General features: G+C 42.1%; 1 protein-coding gene across 3 annotated transcripts; it reads right to left on the bottom strand.

Annotated features, from left to right (window-relative positions):
• Positions 1-264: 264 nt before the first annotated feature.
• On the bottom strand, positions 265-25,392 carry lmtk2 (lemur tyrosine kinase 2). 3 transcript variants are annotated; one of them, XM_034594428.1, is made up of 15 exons: positions 25,348-25,381; positions 24,868-25,016; positions 17,919-18,052; positions 17,566-17,719; positions 17,167-17,243; positions 16,428-16,546; positions 16,016-16,103; positions 10,088-10,218; positions 7,040-7,124; positions 5,527-5,648; positions 4,893-5,042; positions 1,703-4,766; positions 1,466-1,598; positions 1,123-1,377; positions 265-614 (listed from the first exon to the last, which is right to left on the bottom strand). In XM_034594428.1, exons 2-15 carry the CDS (start codon positions 24,968-24,970, stop codon positions 586-588), a joined length of 4,644 nt encoding a protein of 1,547 aa, XP_034450319.1. In that variant the 5' UTR covers positions 24,971-25,016; positions 25,348-25,381; the 3' UTR covers positions 265-585. The 3 variants fall into 3 exon arrangements, with proteins under 3 accessions (XP_034450319.1, XP_034450320.1, XP_034450318.1); XM_034594429.1 differs by having other exon boundaries at positions 17,919-18,049; positions 24,868-25,392; XM_034594427.1 differs by having other exon boundaries at positions 24,868-25,392.
• Between the last annotated feature and the right edge of the window lie 252 nt (positions 25,393-25,644).

Genomic DNA, 25,644 nt, shown 5'->3' on the forward strand with positions numbered 1-25,644 from the left:
ACAGCTTGAATCTTCAGTTTTACATCAGCTGAAATCAAAAGAGCTTATTCCTAATCGGCTGTAGTGAGAGCTTTGCCAGCCCAGTGTGTCAGTTAACAGAGAACATATAAAGTCTTTTTTTTTTTTGGTGACGCAAAAGTCCTGGAGAAGGAGTGCACTTAGACACACAACAAAAAGAAGCAGCCAAACACTTGGAATGAGCTCGACGAGTCTTTAAAGCAAACATTTAGAAGCTCGGCCCGTTTGTAGTCATTTTCTGTCGTCTCTTTTTTTCTGTTTTATTTTTTTTATATTCCAAAGTGTAATTGCACTGAACTGAAATCACACACACTGATGTAGCTGGAGAGGTGATGTGACTCAGGCTGGGACTGGGCCTCGTCCGTCTGTGTTCGCTGAAAGTCATTTCACAGCCTTTGTTGTCATGAGCGGCTCCATGAAGAACAGTTCTGCCTGAGAGAAGCCTCCACGGTTCGCCCCACGAGACGTGCCCTGCGTCCTCAATCAGATGATGTCCATTCCCCAAAAAGTGCGATTCAAGTTCATTTCTGAGTAGTGTGACGGTCAGGGGTCCCTTCATTTATCACACTAGTCTTTTTCTCCATCTTCACTGCTTCCTGTGGTGAAGTAAAGAATAAGAAGAGAGTTTAAACAACTGAATATCACTCAAGCTTGACTATTTCATATTATTTTAAGAACTAAAGAACATGGTACATTTAAAATCTTAAAAACACATTTAAGATGTCAATAATTAGTAAAATCAAATATCTTCATATATTTGAACCAGGAAATGCATATATATTAAAAATTTTAAAAATCATTTTGGAGGACTAATTTATTATTTTGTGAACTACACTTGTCTGTTTTGTTATTTGGATAGCTCTGTTTGGCTAACAGCTTGGTTCTAACAAATCCACCCACCTTCACCTCTAAGGCTCCATAATTAGCATGTTAAATCATGTTATCTTGTTATTACAGAGAAAATTCCAAGCAGCCTACAGAGACTTTAGCTTATGCTAAGCTAAGTAGCTACCTGGAAAAGCTTGAAATTTACCGTACACACACACGAGACTGGTACTGATATTCTCATCTCAAACTATTTCTTGAACACAATGCTCAACTCGCCTCCTTGTTCGATGTCGGAGTCGGTAAGATGTGTGAGGGAGAAGCTAGCGATGCTGGCCGGTGAGATGGAGAAACGGGAGTAGTTGGAGGAGCCGCTCCAGCTGGGCTCCAGCATGCGCCCTGCTGCCGGCGGCGGAGAGGAAAAGCGAGATGCCGCAGATGAAGACATCGCCTTAGATAATGGGTCTTTATCCGTCTGGAGCAGGAAGGCTGGTGAAGGGGAGGAGAAGTCATCGTCCCACTCAAAACCACCACCTGCAGGGAACCAACGAACAAGTCACGACATGTAATGGCAGAGACACATTTCCCGTAGCTGCATCCATTTGGTGTGTTTTAGTGTTACCCTCTTCATCCGTGGAGCTTTCAGAGTTGGTGAACCGGTTTAGGTAGCTGGCAGTGGACACTGGGCTGCTGAACTCTGGTACCTGACTGTTTAAACCTGAAGAATGGTCAGCCAGCTCCTTGGTGGGAGTCTCCTACATCAGAGGGCATAACAGGTTAATCAGAATGGCTGCACACGTCGTCTTAGTAGATGCAAACACAAGACTCCAACCCTAACCCTAAACAGATAATGCTTTACCTGGTCAAACAGGTAGACAGTGACATCGTCGAAGAAGGACACAGCTCGTCTGGAGTTATCGGCATTGCTCCTTGAAGAAAATGACGATGACTCGGCGTTCAGAGCGGTGGGTTTCAACAAGCTCTTCAGGTTCTTCGCTCTACTGTCATCTGAGACAATGAGCGGCACCGGATGCACGGTGTCATCCTCGCTTTCTGAGCTGGAGCTGTGCAGCCGATACGCACGTACGTCATCGTCGGAGTCATCACTGTTCTCGTCCTCCTCATCGGCATCCACGCCATCCTCCTGCACATCTAATCCTGAGCCGTCCCGCCGCCCCAGGTAACGCCCCTCCACGTCCGACTCTCTTATTTTATGACTATCACTGGCGTAGGTCCTGGTTAGTTTAGCGTGAACTGCGTTCTCCTGCTTTGATGGAGCAGCAGAGGGAAGTGGAATTGAGGTTTCTGGATCTGTAGACTGGTCTGGTTGATCGGGAGTTGTTGTTGCGTCCTTGATAAAGTCAGATTTGTTTTCATCTTCATTAGGGCTGATGGTTGCCTCCCCCTCACGTTTCTCTGTGATGTCTGAATCTACCTTTGAAAACAGGCCCCAAACATGAATAGTAGGCTTTTCTTCTGCCTCAGCTTGTGTTTCAGCAGCTCCAGAAGATTTCTGCTGAGACATTAAAGAATCTATATCGCTATCCCCGTGAAGCTCCAGTGCTGGACCTGCAGAGGGTTTGCTGCCCTCGTCAATTGAGTTCCTCAGCCACGGGACTTCAGCAAAAACTCCAGACTCTTCAGACTTCTTCTCAGGTTCTGACTCATTGTCTGAGAAGTAGGCAGAGTCTCTGTAGTTACTGCCCATGGGCAGGTCCTGAGCAGGAGGTACCTGATCAGGCTGCTGGGCTTCAGCAGCATCCTCACTATGAGTATCTGGAACAACTTCTACTTCAGAAATGATGATTTCTGGTGGAACCAGATTTGCTGCAGCAGTGCACTCTTCCGTCTCCTCTTCTTCTTTGGCAACATTCGTGCCGTTTTTGACGGGGGAGTCGACTGTGGCATTAGCCTGAAAGTTCCATTCAGGAGACTCCAGGTTCTCTGTCTCATACCCACTGTCTGATATTTTGTGTGGAGGCTGGAGTTTGTGTTGAGCTATTTGACCATTCAGCTCTTCCCCCGGTTCCCCAAGTCGGTGGATATCAAGGGAGTCGAGAGAGTCTGGTGTCTCTGCTGAATTATCTATAGTTGGTAGAGTGGTGGACATACTGTCATCCAGTAAACTGTCCTGGCTGATCTGGTCCAACGATGGCCCAGAGACCAACAGAGAAGATCTGACAAGAGGTTCTCCGTTAGTATCCACAAAGGATTCTTCATGGTCAGACAGAGTGGTTTCCAGTTCTATATCTGCATCCTCGAGAAGTTCACTCAACAGATCGTTGCTTGTAAGGTCTTCACTGTGTCCGATGTCTGAGGACAAGACTTGGACTTCCAAGTTTTCAGGCATTTCACTGTCTACAAGTGGAGCACTATCCTTTGAGGTTCCAAGGTCGACTTCAAGGCTGGGAAGTTTGGCATCTGTGCACCATGAGTCTATAGTGGCACTTTCAGAGAATGCAGGGCTGTGGGCATCACTTTGACTAATGACAACCTCAAACCTTTCTGAGGTAGAATCAAAACCGGAGTCTACACCTCTGTCTGAGGCTTGCAGCAGACCAAGGTCTTCGGTGGAAGAGCTATTTCTAACTGGCAGCTGGTTGCTTGTGTTATCGTCTGTGACCACTGTAATGGAAGGCACCAGTGTTTTATTTTCTACCAGAGACTGACTAAACTCCCCAAAGCTAGTATGTGGAGAGTCTACAAGTGTCTGTCTTGAGGATGTGCTACTTGCTGCAGGATTGGAATAAGTATCTGCTGTGTCTAAGCTGCCTAAAGTCTCAAGATTGTCCCAAGAACGCATTTTGAATGTGTCTTCAGGTTGGTGGGCTACGCCAGGTGAAAGAAAATTCTGCTGTGGACTTAAGAAACTTGATCCATCTTTCATCAGGTTCTGCTCTGTGAGAAACATAAAGTTGTCTGCTAGTTTATCAGTGTTCAGAAGCACCATCATATCTGTGTTTTCCTGGTCCCCTTTCACAGGATCTACCCGCTGAGTGGCTTCTGAATGATCCTCTAAAAAAGAACTCCCATAGGATTTATCGTCATCTGCATCTTGAATGTCCAAAGGTAAACCTTTGTGGAAAGGGTTCCCGTTGCGCTCTGGAAGCTCCATAAAAGTCTGTGTCCAGGAAGGGGAATCCTCTTGCTTGGACCCTCCCTCTGTAAAAATGTTGGTGTGATATGGGCTGTCATTTTCAAGAGATGACCATATGTGACTGTCTGGTAAATAGGAATCCTTGGAGTCAATGCTTTGGTGGAAAAAGTCAGCATCAGTGCTGGACTCATCCAGACGGACATCTTGGAGAACAACAAAATCTTGCCGGCCTGAACTGTAGTCCATGACTTGTCCTCTGTTCCCATCTACCCCAACATTGCTCTCCCCTTGTTCTTCTAGTTGTATGTAATATTCATTTCCATTGCATGGCTTTTGTGCATCAAACACTGGTACAATCCCAGGTATTCCTGATGGAGTGTTACCACTTTCTGTGCCCACTGCTCTACCTTCCAGCTCAGGGAAATGGGCCTGGATATCTTCACTGGAAGCAGGAAAGAACATGCTGTGGTAGTTCAATGTTGTGTCCATGCCTGAGCGACCATGGCTGCCTTCATAGTGGTCATGCTTAGCTGCCTCCCAAACATACTCAAAGCTGAGACCTTTGCTAGTTTCAGTGACGGTCAGAACCTCATCGATCTCTTGTCGCAGGGCATCATCAGCAAACTGTTCCAAGATAGGGAATGAGGAATGGCTAATAGTGGTCTGCCGTGTGGAGGGGTTGGGCTTGAGAGCATCCCAGCGTTGCTCAAAATCTTCTTCTATGTCCTTCTGGCCTTGCATGCGCAGGTAGATGAGCAAACGGTGCACTTCCTCTGCTGTAGCCCGCTTTTCTGGGGACAGCCAGCAGAACTGCAGGACCTCGAACCTGCAATTACACATGAATCAGACGTCTCCTTCTCTTTCCAATGACCAAATACTTGTTTGTTTCTCATTTTTGACTGCACTATTTTTACACAATTTATTCTAATACACATTTTACACACAGACTCACCATCTGTCAGAATAGGGCAGCTCCAACTGTGGCTTGAAGAGTTTGACTTGTTGTTCCTTGATCACATGATTGAGAACCTCGCGGTCAGACAGATGTGGATACGGCTGCGTTGCGCTCTCAAAGAGCTCCCACAACGTCACCCCCAAGGCCCTGCAGACGGGGGAGGACAAATTAGCTGTTGGAATTTATTGCAGGTCAAGAGGTGTGTTGTTACGAATATCCAAAGCCAAGAGAACAGTTGGTATTAAACAAACTACATGATTTGTGAAGTAAGTATAATCAGGGCCTAATTCAAACACTTCACTATGAGTTTCTCTTCAGTTGAGGATCATTTTAAAACATATTTTCAATCAGGGGGAAATCTGGCCTTTGTAACCAGAACTGACTTACGCCATTCTGAAATTTATGGATTGAAGTTGGGCAATGGGTCATGAAGTCAGTGAGGGGCTGAGAGAACTATACAATATGGAGAGATGCAGAAGTGTTGCAGTTTTAAATGTCCCTTTACCTTTTTTTGGACATTAGTTGGATTTTTGGGGGATTTATAAAGTGTTATGAGCAGAAAGGGCTTTTGAATTATGAGGGTTTTTTTAAGTCACCAGTTGTCAGTGTAGAGCTGTGGTCATGAACCTACCACACATTGCTGGGCTTGGTCTGTTCTATAGTGATCACACCCCCGTGGCGTTCACCCACCAGCTCAGGAGCCAACCAGCGAAGCGGAGCAAACACATCATCCTCAGTGATGATGTAATCCTCCTGTAACAACATTATCAACATTTCAATAATCAGTTGACTCTGGAAATACCTGAACAACAAAGGATGAGTACATTGCAAGATGGAGAAAATGGACAATGTATTCAGAACAGTCAGTAAGTATTTGTTTTATTATTCCTATTCAGATTTCATAATGTATGCGTTTGTTAGATGCAGGTTTATGGATGACATGTGCTCAGCAATTGTTGTTGCTGCTGGTATTTCTTTTTTGAGTCAAAAAAAGAAAAAATATTCAATAAAAGAGTGTAAAAAAGTGTACATACTGTACATTAGTTCTCATTGAGGCAGTGTGCTCTCACTTTGCCTCTCCCTTTCTTTACAGAAATAGATTCACTGGGTGACCTTCTGAGTATTACATTCAGACAGCCAAACTGTCAGATCAGCAGTATTTGAGGAATGCATGCATCAGAGAGTTGCCTTAGGACGTATGTAGCAGGCAGCAAGTTACAAGAGAAGAACAATGTTAATTCTTCAGTGAAATAAGCAGTTGATCAAAAGCAAAACATCTGCGACAATGAACAACATTCATTTTCACCTCAACGGGAGCTGGCGTTGGGATTTAAGCTCAACAAATAACCAGACTTCAGATGAGCATCTTAAATACATAAGCCCCATGAGTGGAGTACCTCTCGACTATTTTATTAAGGAATCTGAATTTGTTAAATTTGGTAAATGTAGAATCTTCTTACAATAAACTCGTCCGTAGGATGATTTGGCGTTGGTAGTGCTACTTGAAGCATGTTTTTGCCTTTACTTCACCCAAACTTAACAACAGTTTGAAAGCTCCAACTTTATGTAATTTACATGTGTTCTATGTTTAACATATTAGGATTTCCATTTCACTGCAAATGTCGATTTTTAGGCTAAAAAAAAAATCTGATAATTGAGACACTCCATTGAATTTACCAATGTTCATTATAAATTACTGGATCAGTCTTAAAATGTCTTCATCAAAAAAAAAAGTTGTTATCAAACAAACATCACTCAGATAGTGTTTTCACTGACTGATCTCACTCACTCACAAATCCCTGCATGTATATTTGTCTCTTGATACTTTACAAAGACTCCAGATGGTGCTGTTAACCTCACAGGGACTTAATGCCGCTCTGGATTGCTAGCACCTAGCGGGCACTAGGAGAGCTATACAGAATTCAGGGGTCTTTTCATTTGGTGCATTTATTCAATGCGCACAAGGCAGTGTGGTTGAGGCAGTGTTTCAGAAACCTTATTTAGCAGTAAAACTAAAAGAAATACACCCATCTTGTGTGTTTGTGTGAACTGGACCTGGTCAGAATATACAGATTCATAAGATAGTAGTGAAATGAATTAATCTCTATGCAGAAATGTCACACAGAAAAAGAGTTACAGCTTACTTTGTATCTGTAGGGTCCAATTCCATAGTCTCCTACTCTGACAGTAAGATCTCCCGTCAGGTAGCAGTTCCTCAGAGCCAAATCACTAGAGAGGATGGACAAAAAACAAAACAGATAGAAGTTTGTTAGATTCTTTATAGGCTCAATATTTACCAAATCACTCAATCAGTCATTCGGAAGACTGCTAGACAAATAACCAGAAGCGGTTTGTTCTTGCCATTTTTTTGCCTGAGCATCATTATTTGGCTGGTGTTCAGTGTGTAGAAAACGAAAAGGAATCTACCATATACTCTTAACCTCAAAGGCTACGGCTACAGTGCAAGAATCAAGGACAGAGGAAACTGTCAAGGAGCCTCAATAACTTACAAGAAAAACTACAGGAAATATAATATATATAACGTGACCTTATTCACCTCTGTTCTCCACTTTGCAACAACACTCATACAGGGGCTATTCCGGACTTATGCATACAGCAGCAGGGTAGTTTTCTAGAGCGAAACACAAGCTATCTAAACCTTTTGTGTGTCGCCCAGGAGAGGGTGTAAGAGGCCATGGGGCTGTCGCTGCACATTAAGCAGACATATGGTAGTTCATTCACTCTGAATGAGGTGACAGGCTTTGGTTTCCCATTAGCCCCGAGGTATTCCCTGTGCACAAGTTCCAAGTCCATTTTACCCGCCTAACAACAAACACTGCTGACACCAATGTTCTTGTGTGCATATGGCCAAGCTACAGTCAGACCCGCTGAAACCGCTGTAAGATTGATGGAGATTTATTTTAAACCCTCCTGTCCCCCTGCTGTTGGCTGAGGGCCCAACATACAGTAACACGGCAGGAGGGAAACAGGTCCAACATCTTAACCCTACAAGGCTAATGCGTAGCGCGGTAGTGGACGCTCCCATACCATAAGACACCCGTGCGGTTTGGTGCAACTTTATTTAAACCGTTAAATGACATCATCCGTGTTCAAGAGGAAAAGGAAACAACCTTTCATTTTAGATTCTGAGTGACACAGTGGTTAAAAAAAACATACACTACCAATAATTGTTGATAATCACCTTTCAGAAAATGTTTCATGATGTTTACATTTTCAATAAAAAAACGGAAAGTCGATCATCTTCTCTTCATTCAGTTTGGAAGGACTGCACCCTGTAACTGGACTAAATATTGAAATGTTTGCACTATTGTCAACAAAGAATAAACATAAAACCTCCTAAAAATGTCTAGTTTGTTAGTTGCTCGACAGAAAAATAATCCCAAACTGAATATTTGGGTGTTTGCGACTTTTGTTTGAAAACAAGATATGTGAAAATGTCACTCAATGGTAAATTTTTCAGTACTTTTTTCACAATCTAAATGATCAATTGACAAGTTCACAGTTATAATTATTAATAAATAAAATGATTAGCAACTAACATTATTCAAATTATTCGTTGTGACTATTCTTTAGTGATATAATTAATGCAAATATGTTTAAAGGGCTAAGAGAAGTTGAATCTGCACCTTAGACAAAAAATCTAATGATTATTCTCCTCCAGTCAGTAAATGAAAAATGTACAAATAAAGACATTAGTAGAAAACTGTTTGAAAATTACTTCTTACAGACGGACGTAATTGTACTTCCTACAAAAAGGGAAAAGGCAAAACATACTATGAAATCAGATGAAACTCTGAAGGAGTGCTGGATTAATGAGAACTCTCAATTTTAGTCAAACATGTAAGATGTGATTAAGGCTGAGTTAATATCAGTAAAACAATCTAATTGCAATATTATTGCTAGTATAAGTATTGAATGAACATTAACTTAAAATAAGCTTTTGAGTTTCTGGTGGCAAAATAATAAATCTCAACAAAGGTTATTCGTGTTCCTGCTTCCCTCTACGGTTTGTGAATGAGAACATTCAGTCATGACACACAGCACATTGTGTGTGTGTTTGCTCTTCTGCAGCACCACCGCTGAAGTTTCAGCTTTGGATATCAGCCCACACAGCACCAGGGTCTGTGGTGCTTGTACCATCAACAGCCCTTCAGTCACTTCTGTCAGCATGTGGGGTTGAACTCAGTTTCTGTAACATTGTTTTAATATTTTTTTGTTAAAAGAGCCAGAGAAATATTTTTAATAATAATAATTATTTTAATATTTGTGCATAAACTCAAAATTATATATCACTTTCGATTAAATGAGTTTCAGTTAAATTAGTTCAAATGGAGGGAAGCCTGTAGAACTTCCTCTGGGTTGTAACAAGGCCCAATACGAGGCTATCCTTTTACATGCAAAGCGCAGAATCATCATATCCTTCTGGCAGCGGACAGCTGACACTGTGGCAATGCATGGGAGCTGTGTAATTGGAACCCTCTGAGCTTATTCTGAGCATGCAAACTAGAGCTGATGAGCTGCGCATCGTGTGTTGCCCTCAAGCCACACATTTCCAACACCCCCTTTGCCCTGCTGGCTGCTAGTGGCCAGACATCCTGTACTCACTGGGGTAAAAATGAAACGGAACCTCTGTGCTACACAGACCTTTTTTGGAGAACACCGTTACTCCTGCGACGGGTTGGACAGTAAGCACTTAAGTAAAACCAACAGTTGACATAAGTCTTAACTATCATATCTTACATGCTTTATGACTCTCGTCAGTTGCGAGACACTACATATGTATCAGATAGCAAGAAAAAGGTGCAACAGTATTCGTTGATCTGAACATTTGGGGCAACAATATAAAAGTGAATTATATGTGATGAGACATGATTTTAATAAGCTGAAATTATCTTGATATAATATGTATTAAGTTTTAATTTATTGAAATGGACATGTTAAGGTCATGATAATAAGACAACTAAATGTGTAACCTACGTATATGTAATCGACATCTATTTATTCATTCAGTAAATCAGACTGAGGCACAAAAAGATAAAGTAAAGAATCTGTGAGAGGAGGACATCATCTTATCTTATCTTATCTTAGTGTTTTAGTGTTTATGGCAATGCTGAGCTAAGTGGGAATAAAACCTGAGCGTTTACTGTAGTGTTGCAATTCTGAAGTGCTACCTGTGCAGGAAGTTGTGTTTGTGGAGGTGAGTGACGCCAGCAGCAATTTCACAGGCCATCCTCTGCAGCTGCAGTAACTCAGCATTCCGGAACATCCAGTCCTGCTGAGACAGATAGCCCCGCAAATCCCCCTGCAAACACACACACACACACACACACACACACACACACACACACACACACACACACATTCATTAGCTCATCAGTATCAAAGGTAAACAGTCAACCGTCATTGAATTACAGCTACAGAGGGAATTTAACAAGGTGTCTTATTAGAATGCATTGTGCAGAGACCGCCACACAGGGGCAGTAGGCTCCCCTGTTCCTGTCTCCTCAGCACTTCTCACTGCTGATGTGAGAGCACCAAATAAGGGTAAAGCTGTTTAATGGACCTCTATGCTGTGTCACAGGAGTTTATAAATAAAAGAGTCCAGCTCACGTCAGTGAAATTTACTGTGCTTGTATCTGGTTGGGTTTCTCAAGAGTGGATGTGATAACAGATCAAGTGAAGCAGGATGAGGCACTTGGACCATTAGTTACAACCCAACACAATGAACAAACACAGGCTTATACACACGTACGGTTAGAAAGTGATAATAAAAGTCTTATCGAATGCTGCATTTTGTCTCAACAATGTGACTGATCACCGTGATGTGAGAAGCTGATACAAGAAAGAGAATCTGAAACAAGAGGTTCAGATCACAGTGGTGGAACTGAGCCCTGAGTGACAGTAAATCTAAATTTCAACAAGGGTCTCAGCTGTGTGCAGGTTCCCAACCCTGGGCTGCGTGGGAACTTCTGGAGACACCTGTGGTTATCAGTCATCAGCATGTAACAGACGCTACAACAGTTGAGAGCCGTCTATTACAGTATACTGTACTTTGAGCCTTTTAATATTCCAGTGTGTGCAAAAAAAAAATCTGTGCGTTACCGTAGCTAAACCGCTTATCATGGCTAGCTGGAGGAGCTGGTGCCAATCCCAGCTCGCACTGAGTGAGAGATGAGGTACAGGGCTGACATAAAGAGACAAACATTTACACTCACATTCCCAACCAGGGGCAATTTAGAGACTCCAATCAACCTGCTTGTGTTTTGACTGTGGGAAGAAATTTAAGCAGGCACAGGAAGAACATGCAAACTCCACACAGAAAGGCCCCCGGCTGGTTGGCTGGTTCAAAACCAGAAACTACTTGAGAGAGAGTGCATTTTATTGATCTGCTTATTTAAATTTTCCTAAGTGTGTAAGCAATGTGTCGTTTAGGTTACGTGTGTTTTGGAGATTATGATCACCGCGGAGTCAAAGCATAAGAGAGGGCTGATTAACCAGCAGAACTGAGGTTCCCCTGAGGAATTAGCTACTAAGAACATACTGTACACAGACACTGGAGTCACAGAGTATAGGAGGCCCTTTTGTGCAAAATGTCAAGTCACATGCAGTTTACTTCTCCCTGAGCTGTCTCACTGCAAAGCAGCTTAGATCAGTCCTCTTATGCGAGCAATATTTAAGTGCTTCTACCACATTTAACCCCATATACACACACATATATGTACACTAGCATACAACTAAGTTAAAACTGAGTTGTGGAACTGATATACTCTGATTCATATTAATGACGTCATGCATCGTATTTGCATTCTGATGGGTTTTAGTCCGTTTCAGCAGCTCAATCTGACATTGCACAGACTTTGTACTCAGAGCTTGCAGAGTAAAGTCTGCTTAATGTCTGGATTTGGTGATTTGTGTTCACACAGGTCCTGCAGGTGATGTCTGGAAAAGTTCAGGGTAAGAGTCCACGTGTGAAAGCAGCTTCTGTCCGTCACAAGGCACATTGCATCCATCTAATGCAACTAAGTAACAAACTGCTGCTCAGCCTCTCTGACACTTGTGCTGTAGAGAGAGGTGTGCCTCGCGCTGTCTTCCTTGTTAAGTATTCAAGGTTTGTCTAAAAAGATGTTAGGTTTGTTGATAGGTGATTAGCGTTAGGGCTAGCTAAAGATGTCTGAAACAAGGTCCATTAATAGAAACTGTCCGTGCCAAATAATTTTGAAAGAGCAATAGCCAATGGGTAAACCCTAAAAACACAGCAGGCCGACCGCTGGTGTAACTTCAGTCGGTCGCACGTCACTCTGTTGACCAATAGTGTAACTTGATCGCAAAATAAACTATCACTCACTCGGTTACAGACATTCGGGAACGTAGTGCTGGACCATGGCCGCTTCAGCCAAACAGGCAAAACAAAAAAAGAGGGAGGAACTCTGAGAAGGGGGTTTCACAGAAGAGCTAAATTGAATGTATGGTAAGTGATATCCTCTGCCTGTCTTTATTTGTGAAGGCTCCACAGCAGGTGATTAGGTCCAGCTTCCAGTGGGAGGATCCAGTGCTGTTAATGAAACAATATTAATGGTGAAAGGCCAAAACAATTAGGCCTTGTGTCTGACACATGAATAAACCAGACTCTGCCAAGTTCCCAGATCCCATTATCTGGCTCAGCCACCACATGATTGAGGTATGTCAAAGAAATAATGATTTTCAAGCTATTTTAAGTGGCCCCCCAAGCTGCTAGTGGATATTAAAGGCAGGCTATGCTATGACAATTTTTTGTAATCACTTATGAGCAAGTGGGCCATTAAAAGAACTGGGAAATCCAGGGTATTTCAATAAGAAAATCAACACATCGACACAAAAACCCAGATAAAAATCACAATCACCCAGGCAGAGTGTAACCAAACAGCCAGCTTTGTCAAATGAACTCAGATTTATTAGAGAAAATTCTGAAAATGCCAATTAGCCTAAAGATGTCCATAAGGACAGCAACCACATAAGGGCAGCTTTACCCACAAGGTGTATTACAATGTCCAGTGGGCTTTAGGGCAGACTGTGTGTTAAGTCTTACATCATGAATGCCATGACAATAACATAAAGAGCACTTCCATCACCTTGCGAGGATTGATGCTTTAACAGCCATAATAAATAAAGATGATCAACGACTTGCAAAAGCCAAACGAGTGTCCGACACCCTGAATCAGAGAAGGGTCCTGGCCAGGCACCAGACAGGGGATCCATGCATTAGAAGCTGTCACTCACACTATAGTATGTGACATTCTGTGGCCTCTGCACCAGTTGCTTGATGTATTTTAATGTCTAAAATGCTTTGAGTCAGGGTTACCCAGCACGGGTGATACAGGACAGAAAAAAACACCATCAATCACCAGGCTGTCTTTGGGAACGCCCCTGTCTATTAGTTTTTTGGGATTCACCTTGTACACAGCACAGCTGCAGTGTCACATTACATGTTTCAACATCTAGGGGATGATTGACAAGGCCTGAAGTAGTTAAGAGGCCACAGACAAGTCGTCTTTAACTGTAAATGCAACCAGATATCAGACTCACTACTTGTTTTTACATGAATTTAAGTTTTATGTGGAGGCAGTGCAAATGAAACTTGGACATGTTGACACGTATTGTGTAAGGATGAAGTCCTCCAAACTCTTTATTGGGCTCTAGATAACGAGTTTAGACCTGACTCACTTGCACTAACCTCACACATTATCACCTTCAACAAACAGGACCTGCTCTCGTCATGGCATCTTTCCTAATGGCTGGTAGATGCCTGTGATAAGTCATTCACCTTGACTCCTTTCCATCTCCTGTCAGAGATGTTACTAGAGCTGGCAGGGAAAGACCACAATGCCAGGACACCGGCCAGGCCTGGGCAGCTGACAATACTCCAACCAAACAAATATATAGTATGCAATGTCTGGCTAGATGAGTTGGACTAGATCCTGCTGGACCAGGTTTCCAGGTCGGAAATATGAGAAGGCAAGGTGGGGTTAGTCTAAATATTTTGTGTCACCTAAACAACATGCAGCTCCATTTTCCTGCAAGCAAATTGAAAGTGGCAAACATTCAAACTGTCTATGCCTCTGTGCTGCTAATTTATCATTACATACATTTAAAGCCAAAAGAAGAGTGTAATGCTTTCTTATCAACTTCGAATGGATCATTCATGGTTACAATGAAAAGGGGCACACAGTATCTTGGCATCAAGCAGTTAGTGGGTGGACCAGTGCCCATCTTGTGCACCAAGACACCCACCCCCACACTAATATTAATCTTTTATAGTTGCGAGTATAACAGGTGTCATCTGATTCAACTCATGTATTGAAGAAAATAGACTGTGGCTATTTCTGAGGTTGTAATACAAGTTAGTGATTCACATGTGAAGAATTACCTGCTTTTCCTGATCAACTCCACCCTTGGGTGTGATTTACTACTGTTCAGAATAGCTGTAGCGCTACTTTGTTTTCAGATAGCTTTCCTGGTCAGATCTGCATACATGTAGGTGCATTTTCTTGATGTACAGTACTTTTCTATTCAATTGAATGATAATCTCCAACAACCAGTCAAATTGCTGAATATATAGTCACAACCTCCCTTTCTTTTGATGAGTTATACTGTTAAATACTGGCCAAAGGGTGTTTGTGTAAAATTCCGTCATAGTTAGTGACTGAATTTCTGAGTTATGGACAAAAAAGTGTTTTGTTTATGCAGTGACATTGACCCTTAACCACCAAAATCTTATCAATTCTTCCATCATTGATGGTTTTTCCCTCAAAAGAAATTCCCTCAAGGCTTTGCTGAGGCATTCCGTTCATGACAATGGGAAACGCTGAAAACATTGAGTGTCGTCAACACATAAACATAAACACACATAAAATGGACAAACGTATCCACGAAGAACCACAGTGACAAAAAAATGTTTTAACACCTATCACCTATTTAATGCATAGCTCTCATCATTATTTGAAGCATATGCAAACGTAATGGTAGTGTTTATTATACTGGCTCTCTCAAATTATGCAGTTTTTGCTGGGACTACTGCTTAAGTTTACTGAACGGTGACTCCATTCTTGGGGCTGTACTTCAAACTCACCTTCAAATGTAACATGATCACTGTTTGTGTTGATTACACACTGGCCTGATTTCACCTGTGCTGTGTTTTCCATCCTGTTTACTAAATTAAAGTAATGACTGAGAGCACTTGACACAAAAAGCTAAACAACTTTAAGTACTGCATTTTTTATCATAAAAATGTGTCCTATTAAAATAAATCAAACAAACACAGTGTTGTATAATTTTAAGGTAACACAGATTGCTTCGTTGCAAGTCAGTGGGCACTCACAGGAACAGCTCCCTTTACTTTAGACTGAAATCAACAGTCTCCGACATACACAAGGTTCTGCCTATTAAAATGCACAAACACAGCAACTGGTAGAAGTGACACCAGAGGAGCGTAAATGGAGCCTGTTGCTTAACTGGGCGAGGTGGGAATGTGAGAAGTCCCAGACTTAGACAAGCTATGCGACTTCAGCAGGAGGAGGGGAGTTGATAGGGGGGGGCTCGCTGCAGTCAGAGCCCGGCCCACACAGGACAGATAAAGACAAACAGTGCATAAATCCGCTGCCATAGTGGAGTCTGAAACAGTTCAATGTGTTAAGAGCTAAGTTGGGATTGAGACGGAGAGCTTTCAGCACAGGTAGTCGACAGGGCCGGTCAGCTATGCAGGCTTGCTGGACGGTATTTAAAGAGGTCAAGCCCAATGAATTTGTGAGCTTGACAGAATGACAAGAGCCAATTGTCAGATTTGTCAATTAATGAAGCCTTCCAAGTGAGGAAGTGCTAACATAGACAAAAATAAACAAACCATCTCTCAATCACAAGTGCAGAAAGATTCAATAGAAGAAAACATGCATGATGTTAAATTTGTGTTGTTTTTTTTTTACATGGAACATCAATATGTAATTATTGATGTTATTCAATTATTTTCACACAATCTAAAACTTTTGTACAGAGCTGTAAATTAACAGCTGGGTGATTTTGCATTTGTTTACACAAATAATATTTAGGCCCCGCATTTGGTCACTCACCATTTCACAGTACTCAAAGACGAGCAGGAAGGGAATGGCCTCCACACACTGGCCTAGGCACTGGAGGATGTTTGGATGGTGCAGCACTCTGTAAAGATAAAATAAGATGAAGCCTAATCTTTACAATAAAACATTTGAATAAGATCTTTAAGACTTTCAAGGAGTCTGATGCAGTGTGTGAGAAGAAAGGTAGAGGGAGCTGCTAACATTACAGTGATGTAATGAAAGCTATTTTTGACTCAGAGCATGTCACACCACAGACATATCTATGATCTCACTGATATCTCAAAAGTAAATAAGGTCAATACTATCAATAATAAATTAAATACAATATAATTAACTAAGCCCAGTTCTCAGACAAGCAGGGTTACAGTGTTTTTAAAAAAAAAAAAAAAAAAAAAAATCTATATACCTGTATGGATCTCCTTGCTGCAGGAAGTCATTCTGCTCCTTGGCACTTGCATTAGCTTTTAACTCCTTCACCACCACTCTGGCTCCACCTGGATCTGTGAAGATTTCACTCAGTAGGACCTGTTAATACATAAAGACACATTAGACTAAACTAGACACATGCAAAATGCCCATGCAACATTTCTTCCTCCAGGTCCATATGATTTGCATTGTAAGAGGTCAGTGGAAGCCAGCAACTGCAGAGAGAAATACTGATAAGGCTACAGCTCTGACAAATCAGGGGAAAATCTGTATTCTACTGGTATGGACCTGCCACTAACATCAGTCATAATACAAACATTTTAGCAGTTGCAAGATGGCTCAGTAATCATATGATTTGCCAAACTTATTGTAGATTTACTAGTTACTTTTGGCAAATCTTCAACTCAACTGTTTGCAGGTCATTATCACAAATTTGGAATGTATTCCAGACTCGTCTGAGGAAGAGTAGTAGTAGTAGTAGTAGTAGTAGTAGTAGTATAAGTATAAGTATAAGTAGTAGTAGTAGTAGTAGTAGAAGTCTCAGCAGTAAAAGTGGTATATTTGCATAAACCTCAACTTACAATAGATTCAGAGAATAAAACCAGCCTGTTGTAGAGCACAGCTCTCTACTGTAAAAGCCACGTAGAATAACTCCATTCAAACAAACATTGCATTGACTTAACATTTCATCTGTGAATAAAAAGGAAACAAAATTTTACCTGGCCAAACCAGCCATTGCCGATCTCCTGGATGTAACTCAGATTGTGACGTGCAACCTGGAAGCTTGTGGATCCCTCTGTGAAACCAACCACAAAGTAATGGTCATTTAAACTGGCTATATGACAAGTCTCATCTGGAGACAAGTTCAATTTGTCTGATTGATTTAAATCACCAAACTGAAAACTGCAGTGCAATCTTTCAGAAAATTGGGCAGTGCATATTTGTTACCATCCTTATCAGATGTGTTTCAATTAAAGGCACAGAACAAAAATCCATCTATTCAAAAATATTATCAATGTGACATTTTCACATGTATGTGATATGTTAATGTTAGAAGCGATGAATGCATATTCCACATGGTATAACTCTTTTTGTCAGTGAGTGTGCATGTGTTTGACCTGTGAGGCGAGCAGGGGGTTGGAGGTGTGGAGGTCCAGGTAGGGCCACAGGGGACACAGCGAGGGTGTACACCTCGGCTGGAGACTGCATAGAAGGCGTGTCCTCTGCCGGTGGAGTGAAGTCGATCTCATCGTCAAAGTGGTCCTCAAATTCCTAAACAAAAATCAGGGGGAGAATATTATTGCGATCAAAACAGACTTGCTATGATACAAGAGTACAAAAAATAAGTGTATATCTTCCATAACAGTATATACATTCACAGACCATCCATCACAATCCATTCCCACTCTGTATTAACATGGGATTCAGTGGAGTTGTGTCTGTCTGGCTACCTGCCTCACGAGACTCTCACCTTGAAGTTGATCTCCCTTTCCTTGCAGCAGGTCACACAGTTTACCAGCAGCACCACCAGGACCACAAGCGCCGTCAGTGACACCACCAAGGCCAGGTAGAGCGAGGTGGAAGCAGTGTCCCCTGTGCTTACTGCTGAAGTGAGAAAAACAGACAGAAACTGTGTTCAATCCTTCACATTTATAGCTGCATTACAAAATTAATTTAGAAGAGAGTAAAGGGAAGGTACCTGACAGGGTTGTTAAGTTTCAAGCATAAACATAAGGGTATTTGACAGTAACACAGCCCAGTGAGGGTGTGCTGGCTCTATTCTCTAAATCCACCCACAACAGGGATACATTTAAGCTTGACAACAAAAATACCCTGCACAGTGCTCTCACAGTATTCTCAATGAAAATTCTTGAGCTTATGCTCTGTCTCTTTGCAACTCGAACAAATGGAAAGCTGCAACACTGAGCAAGACACACACTAATCCAAGCTATTTAAATGTGGTTTCTTTAACATTGCGAGAGGTGTTTTTTTAACCTCTGTAGTATGCACTCTGAGTTTTTTTTTAACAGTTTCTGCAAACATGACATGACAATAAATGTGAGGCCAAAAACCCCGACCTCTGTCCCTCATCAGCCATTCAGAGAAATGGTTGTGGGGGTTTCTGCCGGCTGATAAGCAGCTGATGGTGCAGCAGTGGTGACAGCAGGTGGGGGCCTGCGCCGAAGAGGATGCTGCTGGCCCAGCAGTTCAAGTGTCAGGGCTGACAGCAGCCTCGCAACAACACCCACTGCGCTGCTCAGCTGTAATACTCGTTCGCTGCACTTATGCCAGGACGCATTTACCCAGCAAAAGCTTTCCCATTCTACTGAGAGCGGTTTCCCGTTCAGTGCATCACCTTTGTTCCAGAGGCTGCTTCACATACAAAATGCATCACCATTTTTTCCAGCATGTTCAAGTATGAAACATAGATAATGTGCTACAAGAGGAAAAGAAGCAGAGCATGCAAAAAGCAGATGCATTAGGCAGCAAAAACATATTTACACCAGATGTGATTTGACATGAGATAAGTCAGCAATGAATCACATGTGTTTCACTTTTATTATTTATAATCAGAAGATCTACTACAACAGCAGAATTTATAAGTGTTGGTGATAGCCTTGTCTGCAAATGGATTTTTTCTCTCACGCTCATCTTGAGCTCATCTTCTGTATTTAAAAAAAGAATACCTGTCTTGTTTCTCATAGTTCAGACAAAAGCTCAACCTTTTGTTGTCTGTTAGTGGGAGCTTGTCACCGAGCTCGTTCACCACACCCTCCACCTTGTTTCCTCATCTCCCAACTGTCGTCTGCTCATTTCCTATTGTCCATTTGACAAGTGTCACTACTACTGCAACTCCTGTCGTCACAGTGCGTGAACAGTCAGCAGCAAATCAAGTCGAACCCTCATGCTTATATTCAGGATATCATCTCTGTTCGTATTCGAGTTGTGGATTTTGCATTTGAGTTTCACATTAATGCCCTAGGGTGAGACGTCTCGGCCGACGTACGAGACTCCCTGAATCCAAATGCATGTCTAATTCCATTATATTGTATCACTTTGTAATAAATGTAAACACAATCTCAGCCTGTTACATCATATCCCAACATGGCATGATGTGTGAGTGAGCGTGCTGAAAGACCAGGGAAGATTTGTCTGAGGCACCCCTCCCCATCCCTCCCCTGTGTTTGTTCTGTCTCCCACTGGTCAAAGCTCCTCAGGTACATCCTGTCTGTGATTGGGAGAATCAACACCTACTGAGTCTCCGTCTGCTCAACTACAAATTCCCGACGGATGAAAGCAGCCGAATACAACCGGCTCCTTGGTGTGTCATGTTTTCACGTCAGCACATGAAGGTTTGAGATATTACTGCAGCACAGTCGGAGTCCTTTGGAATAAATGAACAACCAGACTTACTGTCGGTATATCTACTCTAAGCCTCTTAATATTTAAAAAAAAGAGCATCATTTCCTCTCGGTTTGGGATTTTTCAATTTTCTCAATAACATGAGCTTTTCCAGAGCAATTCAATCTCAAACTGTGCTCACATTGTTCTGTGGATGCTGTAAAAAGAGCTATATCCAAATGATGCCACGTCAGCTTGAACACAGTTATATTAAAAATCTCATTTTCCCGTCACCTTGACTCGTATAAACTAATAATGTGATCTGCTCTCAGTGCAGCAGTATCGGATCTTCTAGTATCCTTTTGCCAATCTTTTTGATAAATAAATTGTGTACTCTAATAAGTAGAAAAACGTTTGTTATGGATTTTACATAATACATACCAAAAGATGACCGCAATTTGTAATGTTGCTAATTTTCCAATAAAGACAGGTAAAAGAAGAAATGATTTAACTGTTTTCCTACTGTTTTGGCATTTGAGTGTGGACAGACCTTAAAAGATAGTAATGATGCAAGTTGCAAGGGCGACATTGTGGCAACTTCGGTCACACCCTGGCCAAAGTGCCAAATGTCAAGTGCGGAACTGAATTAATTAACCTGGCACCAAATTCTGCTGTCCCCAAAGATTTTCATTGATAAAATATCCCCTCAAAATAAACCTGCAGGAGGTTGTAGAGGATGATAAGTAGTCTGACAACCAAAAGGATCTTACCACAAGTATGACCACTGTTGGTCAGATATGCATGCAGGCTATGCAGAGAGCACAACACCAGCAGATGAGAAGCGATCATTAAGTTCCCTGGGGCGCATTAGATCTAATATAATCCAATGTGTCAGCCATGATTAAGATTAATTGTCTGCCACAGTAAACCATGGCTGACAGAAATAGAAAGGATTGCTCAATCCGCTCTGTTGTGATATACATGTGATTTCTTTACAAATGTCAGAGTCATATATATATATATATATATAAAATAAATACAGAATCACAACCCCACAACTGATGTCCACTTGAAAAGGTGAATTTTGTTTCACCTACCCCCTGAGATTAGTTTTAAGACTGCAGATCATGCTCTGCAACAGTTACCACAGGAAAGAGACATACCATGATGCAAACTGTTAATTATTGAAATGACTGAAACACAGCTATTTTTACTCATTACACAAACCACTCTTCTGTCCACACTCAGATCTGCTGGATGGAGCTCTTACTGGAGACATGTCCTTACAACTGTGAAAATAAAGTGTTTCTGATCTTATAATGTGTTGTTGAGATCAGGAGGGAAATAAGGGGCCTTGCTTAGTCTCATAGAAGCTACTGAATGTTGCAAACTACAACAGGAGGACAACTAAAACACTGGCAGGAAATAGTAGATTTCCAAACCATAGAAAAAGGACATTGTGAAAAAGAACTACTGATGAATAACAGAGAAACTAAGCAGGCCTTTAGGAATGTTGATACATGGCTAATGTAAAACTAAAACCTCCCTTCACTGCCTTGCGCCTTTGAGCGAAGAGAACAGATTAAACGTTTTCTGAAAGTGACAGTGAGGCTTAGCTTAACATAAGTAAAATGAAGATCGACTTTGGGCTAAACCTCTATTTGAAGGATATTCCCCACTTTACAGCTCTGAACAGTTGTGGCGGGTAGATTCATCTTCCATTAGCATTAGTGAACTATACCCAGATGAGTACCATCAGGGCCTCACACCGTGACTGGGAAAGCCCTGAATGGGGCTGCCTCACAGACCTCGTTCAGACCTGGTAATAACATTCGTCCTGAGCGATCCAATCCCAAGTGGTACAGGTCTGAACGCACCCAAATGCTTCCTGAGATCCGATCACTCAGACCACATACAGAGGTGGTCTGGGACGAATGTGGTAACATTCTCTTCGCTGCATGAACGCAATGTCCTGGGCAACATATGACGGACCAACTACTCAGCCCCTCCTGACTCCTCTGTCTCTACCACTCTCTCTCTCTCTCTCTCTCTCGCTCACAGACACAAACACATAGACAACAGACACATCTGTAACCTCAGACAGCAGCATAATTGATCATTCACAAACGACTTATGTGTATATTTGCATATCGAGCAGGGAAGTGAGGTCTGATCACAAGTGGTCACAGTAGATACAAGTAGGACACAGCTTAATGCCAGGTGTTGACATACATATTTAGTGCTGACCACTTGTGATAAGATCTCTCAGGAGAGAGAGGTCCAAGGTCTGAATAGGTCCAACGGCTGGAAGAAATTTTGTTTTTCTCCAAAGCTAAAAAATGTTCACAAAAATCTCACATAAAAACTGATACCATGTTGCTTGATCCTGGCTTTGGACCATCCTAATATTATACAGCACTATTTCATCATGTGGACTCGTACAGTTACAACCACTAACATCATAAAAGCAAGAGATAAACCAGGATTTAAATGCCCTGTTCCAGTCAGCTCCAAAATGTCATGTGATGCTTCCCAGTTGCACGTCTACGTTTATATCATACACAAACACAATGCATCTTTGACCCAAGCGATCGTTCACAGAGTATTACAATTGGCTTCAATAAAAAGCTTAACTCTGCCCTAATCCGGTGAAAACATTTGGCTGTAATTGCAGGCTGCTTTTTGACACAAACACCTTCTGTCTGTTTGAGCAGAGCAACAGGGTTCCAGGCAGTGCAGGACTCCAGCAGCAGTTGGACAGATAAAAACAGGAGCTGGGTCACGGCAGCTCTACATGGGATCACTTCTCCTCGGTTAGGTCTTTTATGAGTCATTGGTTCATATTATGACTTGGCGGGTCCCTCCAAATGACTCAACTGGTTTTTGGGACCAATACGACAGGGAGCTGCCAGGTCTTATTTTGGTTCCACTGCATATTTCATTAGGCATTTAGCAGAGGAGGAGCTGACCCACTTTCTGCAGGTTTTTTCCACAAGTGTACACAACACTGGATGTCTGTGCCGTCAGTTAGGATGGAGGATGGCATTGTCTGGCTATGTTTGGGTCTGGATAAGATTTGTCTGTCTGCTGAGACAGGAAGCACCGAGACTCAGATTAAATGAAGCCGTCAATACTTGGTGCTGCCCTTGTGCAGATCCATATCTAAAAGACTGTCCTGCCCTTTTTTATTAAACGTTTGCATATATTTTCACTTTAAAAACAATAAAAGGCAACACTTCTATGAACAGTCAATATCTGCATGCACTGTCTTTTGTAAAGTACTGTAACAATGCAAACACTCCTGTTTGCTGAAAAAGATGTTGAATGAAAAGAGAAACTGGATAAGTGTGACAGGCTCTATGACAGCAACATAGAGCATAGAATTGTTTGTAATAGCAGCATCCCTTACTGCTTGAGGTGGTACACACTGATGTCCACCCTGACTGACAGGATAGACATGCCACTATCACCTGACTGTTACTACAACGTCATTAAAGCTGACCTATCTACCTTTTTATCCCGAGAGAACATGTCACTTAAAAATTCGTGACAAAGTGACAAGTTTAGTTATTATCCCATACATGTGATCTCTTCAATCTCTAACCTAAATCAAACCTTTTTAAAAATTGAATAATACTTGGTACACACTGGTAAATGTGGCCTGGGCAAGCAGGGCAAAGGACAGGTTGCCATGTCACAGAAGCATAAAAATCATGCTCATATTGCGACATCACCATCCTGTATGTAGAGTTATGATGGAGCAAACAACCCCATTGTTAATCATTGACTGGGTCTGATAAGATTGGAATATGTTACACATGACTGACCCTGACTACAATATATTCATGTTTCTGTCTATTCAGTTCTCTCAAGGAAGCAGGTTACAGTGGACGAGCATCTTGTTCAGAGCGGCTGCAAAAATAAATGTATCACAGTGATCACCTGTGTCTCCAAACACATGTATGACACCCACTACATTACATTACATAGAATGGATTCTTGGACTTTAATGCATCAATTTATTTAATGATCCCGACTCATGTGTGATATCTTGAATCCCATTTTTTCTGGAAAACTCTTAAAATCCCTTGAAAAGTATGTTCTTCAGACTGAAGGGAAACAAATGTGTAACAACCAAATTCTTGAAATATTTCACTTGATTAATGAGGCAAATAAGTAGAACACTGTTATGTAATTTTCTGTTTATCCACTGTCGATAACAAAAAGATCACATTATTACCCCATGTAAAACTCCTGGTTTCATACAATCAACTTCACCCTGCTTCTCGTGGAGTCCCTATAGCAACAATGTTTTTTTTTAACGAACTAGTGTTTGACCAAATAGCAAAGGATTTTCTTCCTTGTAGTAATTACCCATCGTTGAATGATCCAACGATCACACCCATGACAAACTTGTGATGCGTCGAAGTCAAAGTGTGAGTCTATAATCACCATCATAAAGGAATTCAAGGTTCACTACAAAACAAGAAGAAACACCGTTTCCATGCTGGTATGGCAACATCTTTCCTATTGTCCTGTAAACGTGGTTATATGTCAATGAATGCACTCACGCCACTGAAAGGTTAACATCTCAGCACCTTTTGTTCCAACAGGCTGTGTTATATTAACTCAGATGTCTCACTGGCGCCTGGATACTCACTTATTTCAGTTAAATATCAATCAACATCGAACTAGACTTGGTTAATAAGTGTTGTCTGAGCCCTGTTGCAGGAATGTTTACCAGACAGTTCGCTGTTTGCAGAGTCGTGACAATGACATGATGTAACTTGAACTTAAACTTAAACATGACCCTGCCGATATGAATTAAACATATAACTGCTGTTCTACCAGCTATGTGACTAAATAAAAAACTCTGTAGGTGCAACAGTCCACACACAGAAAAACAATATCCACACAGGCACGATGTGTTGTGTTGTTAGCTTTTAGCTGCCGATTAGCAACAGCTTCCCCCGAGCCAGCGGATGCTAGCTGGCGGAACACATCTGTTAGCATCTGGACATGGCATCAGTGGCAGTGACTGAGCCAACAGGGGTGCAGCTGTGTGTCCGCTGTCTCACCTGATTTGTGAGGATGACGAAGAGGAGCACCTTCAGACAGCCAGACCGCCGACAGCAGAATCCCACTGGCGAGCAACAACACATATCCATGGCGGCTCCCCATCCTCCTAGCTTAGCTAGCGAGACGTTGGCTGGTTGGAAACGTCGTGCTAAACAAAAAATGTCAGATTTGCTACTAAATAAACCGCCTCAGTCATTGGTTACAACGAGTTTAACGTCATTGTCGGCGACATAAACGCGCATATTTTCGGTCTGTTTGGCGACTTGCTGTTTAGCCAGCTAACTAGCTCCAGCTAGCAGGGGAATGCTAACATTTTTTCAGCTGACGACAGCAAACAGCGCGAGCAGATGTAGTGTCCCGGTTTCCATGGAGACGAGGCGAGCGCTCACCTTAATATCATCTTTCATGTGTTTGTCTTAATGTGGATTAAAAGACATCAGCTACAGGAAATGAATCAGACTGACTGTCAGCAGACTAACCTCCTCCACAGCGCCATGTTCCTCACAACTCACGTCACTGACAGGGGGCGGGAAGTCTTCAGATGACCGACACGGGCTACAGCCAATGGCAAGGCAGGAAATCGTGGGCTTAAACACTCGCAACCAATCAGCGTGGAGATCCTGTAAATCCAGCGCTTTGTAGCAAAGCTGAGGAAAAGCCTTTTTACACCAAGTCACTTGTCAGACATGTGAGGCAGCGCTGGTCAGGAGGGATCATCTGTTTACATTCAACCTGTATTTCTTTATGGACACTCGTGAACCTTCGCACTGCGTTTT

This window comes from Hippoglossus hippoglossus, chromosome 8 (genome assembly GCF_009819705.1).
Source record: "Hippoglossus hippoglossus isolate fHipHip1 chromosome 8, fHipHip1.pri, whole genome shotgun sequence".
In the NCBI taxonomy this organism is placed as follows: Eukaryota; Metazoa; Chordata; class Actinopteri; order Pleuronectiformes; family Pleuronectidae; genus Hippoglossus; species Hippoglossus hippoglossus.

Coding starts and splice junctions, on each gene's coding strand:
- lmtk2 (XM_034594427.1), bottom strand. CDS start 24,970: ATGGGGAGCCGCCATGGATATGTGTTGTTGCTCGCCAGTGGGATTCTG. Junction 1,378..1,465: donor AAGCTCCACGGATGAAGAGG/GTAACACTAAAA, acceptor GGTTCCCTGCAG/GTGGTGGTTTTGAGTGGGAC. Junction 615..1,122: donor CTCCGACATCGAACAAGGAG/GCGAGTTGAGCA, acceptor ACTTCACCACAG/GAAGCAGTGAAGATGGAGAA.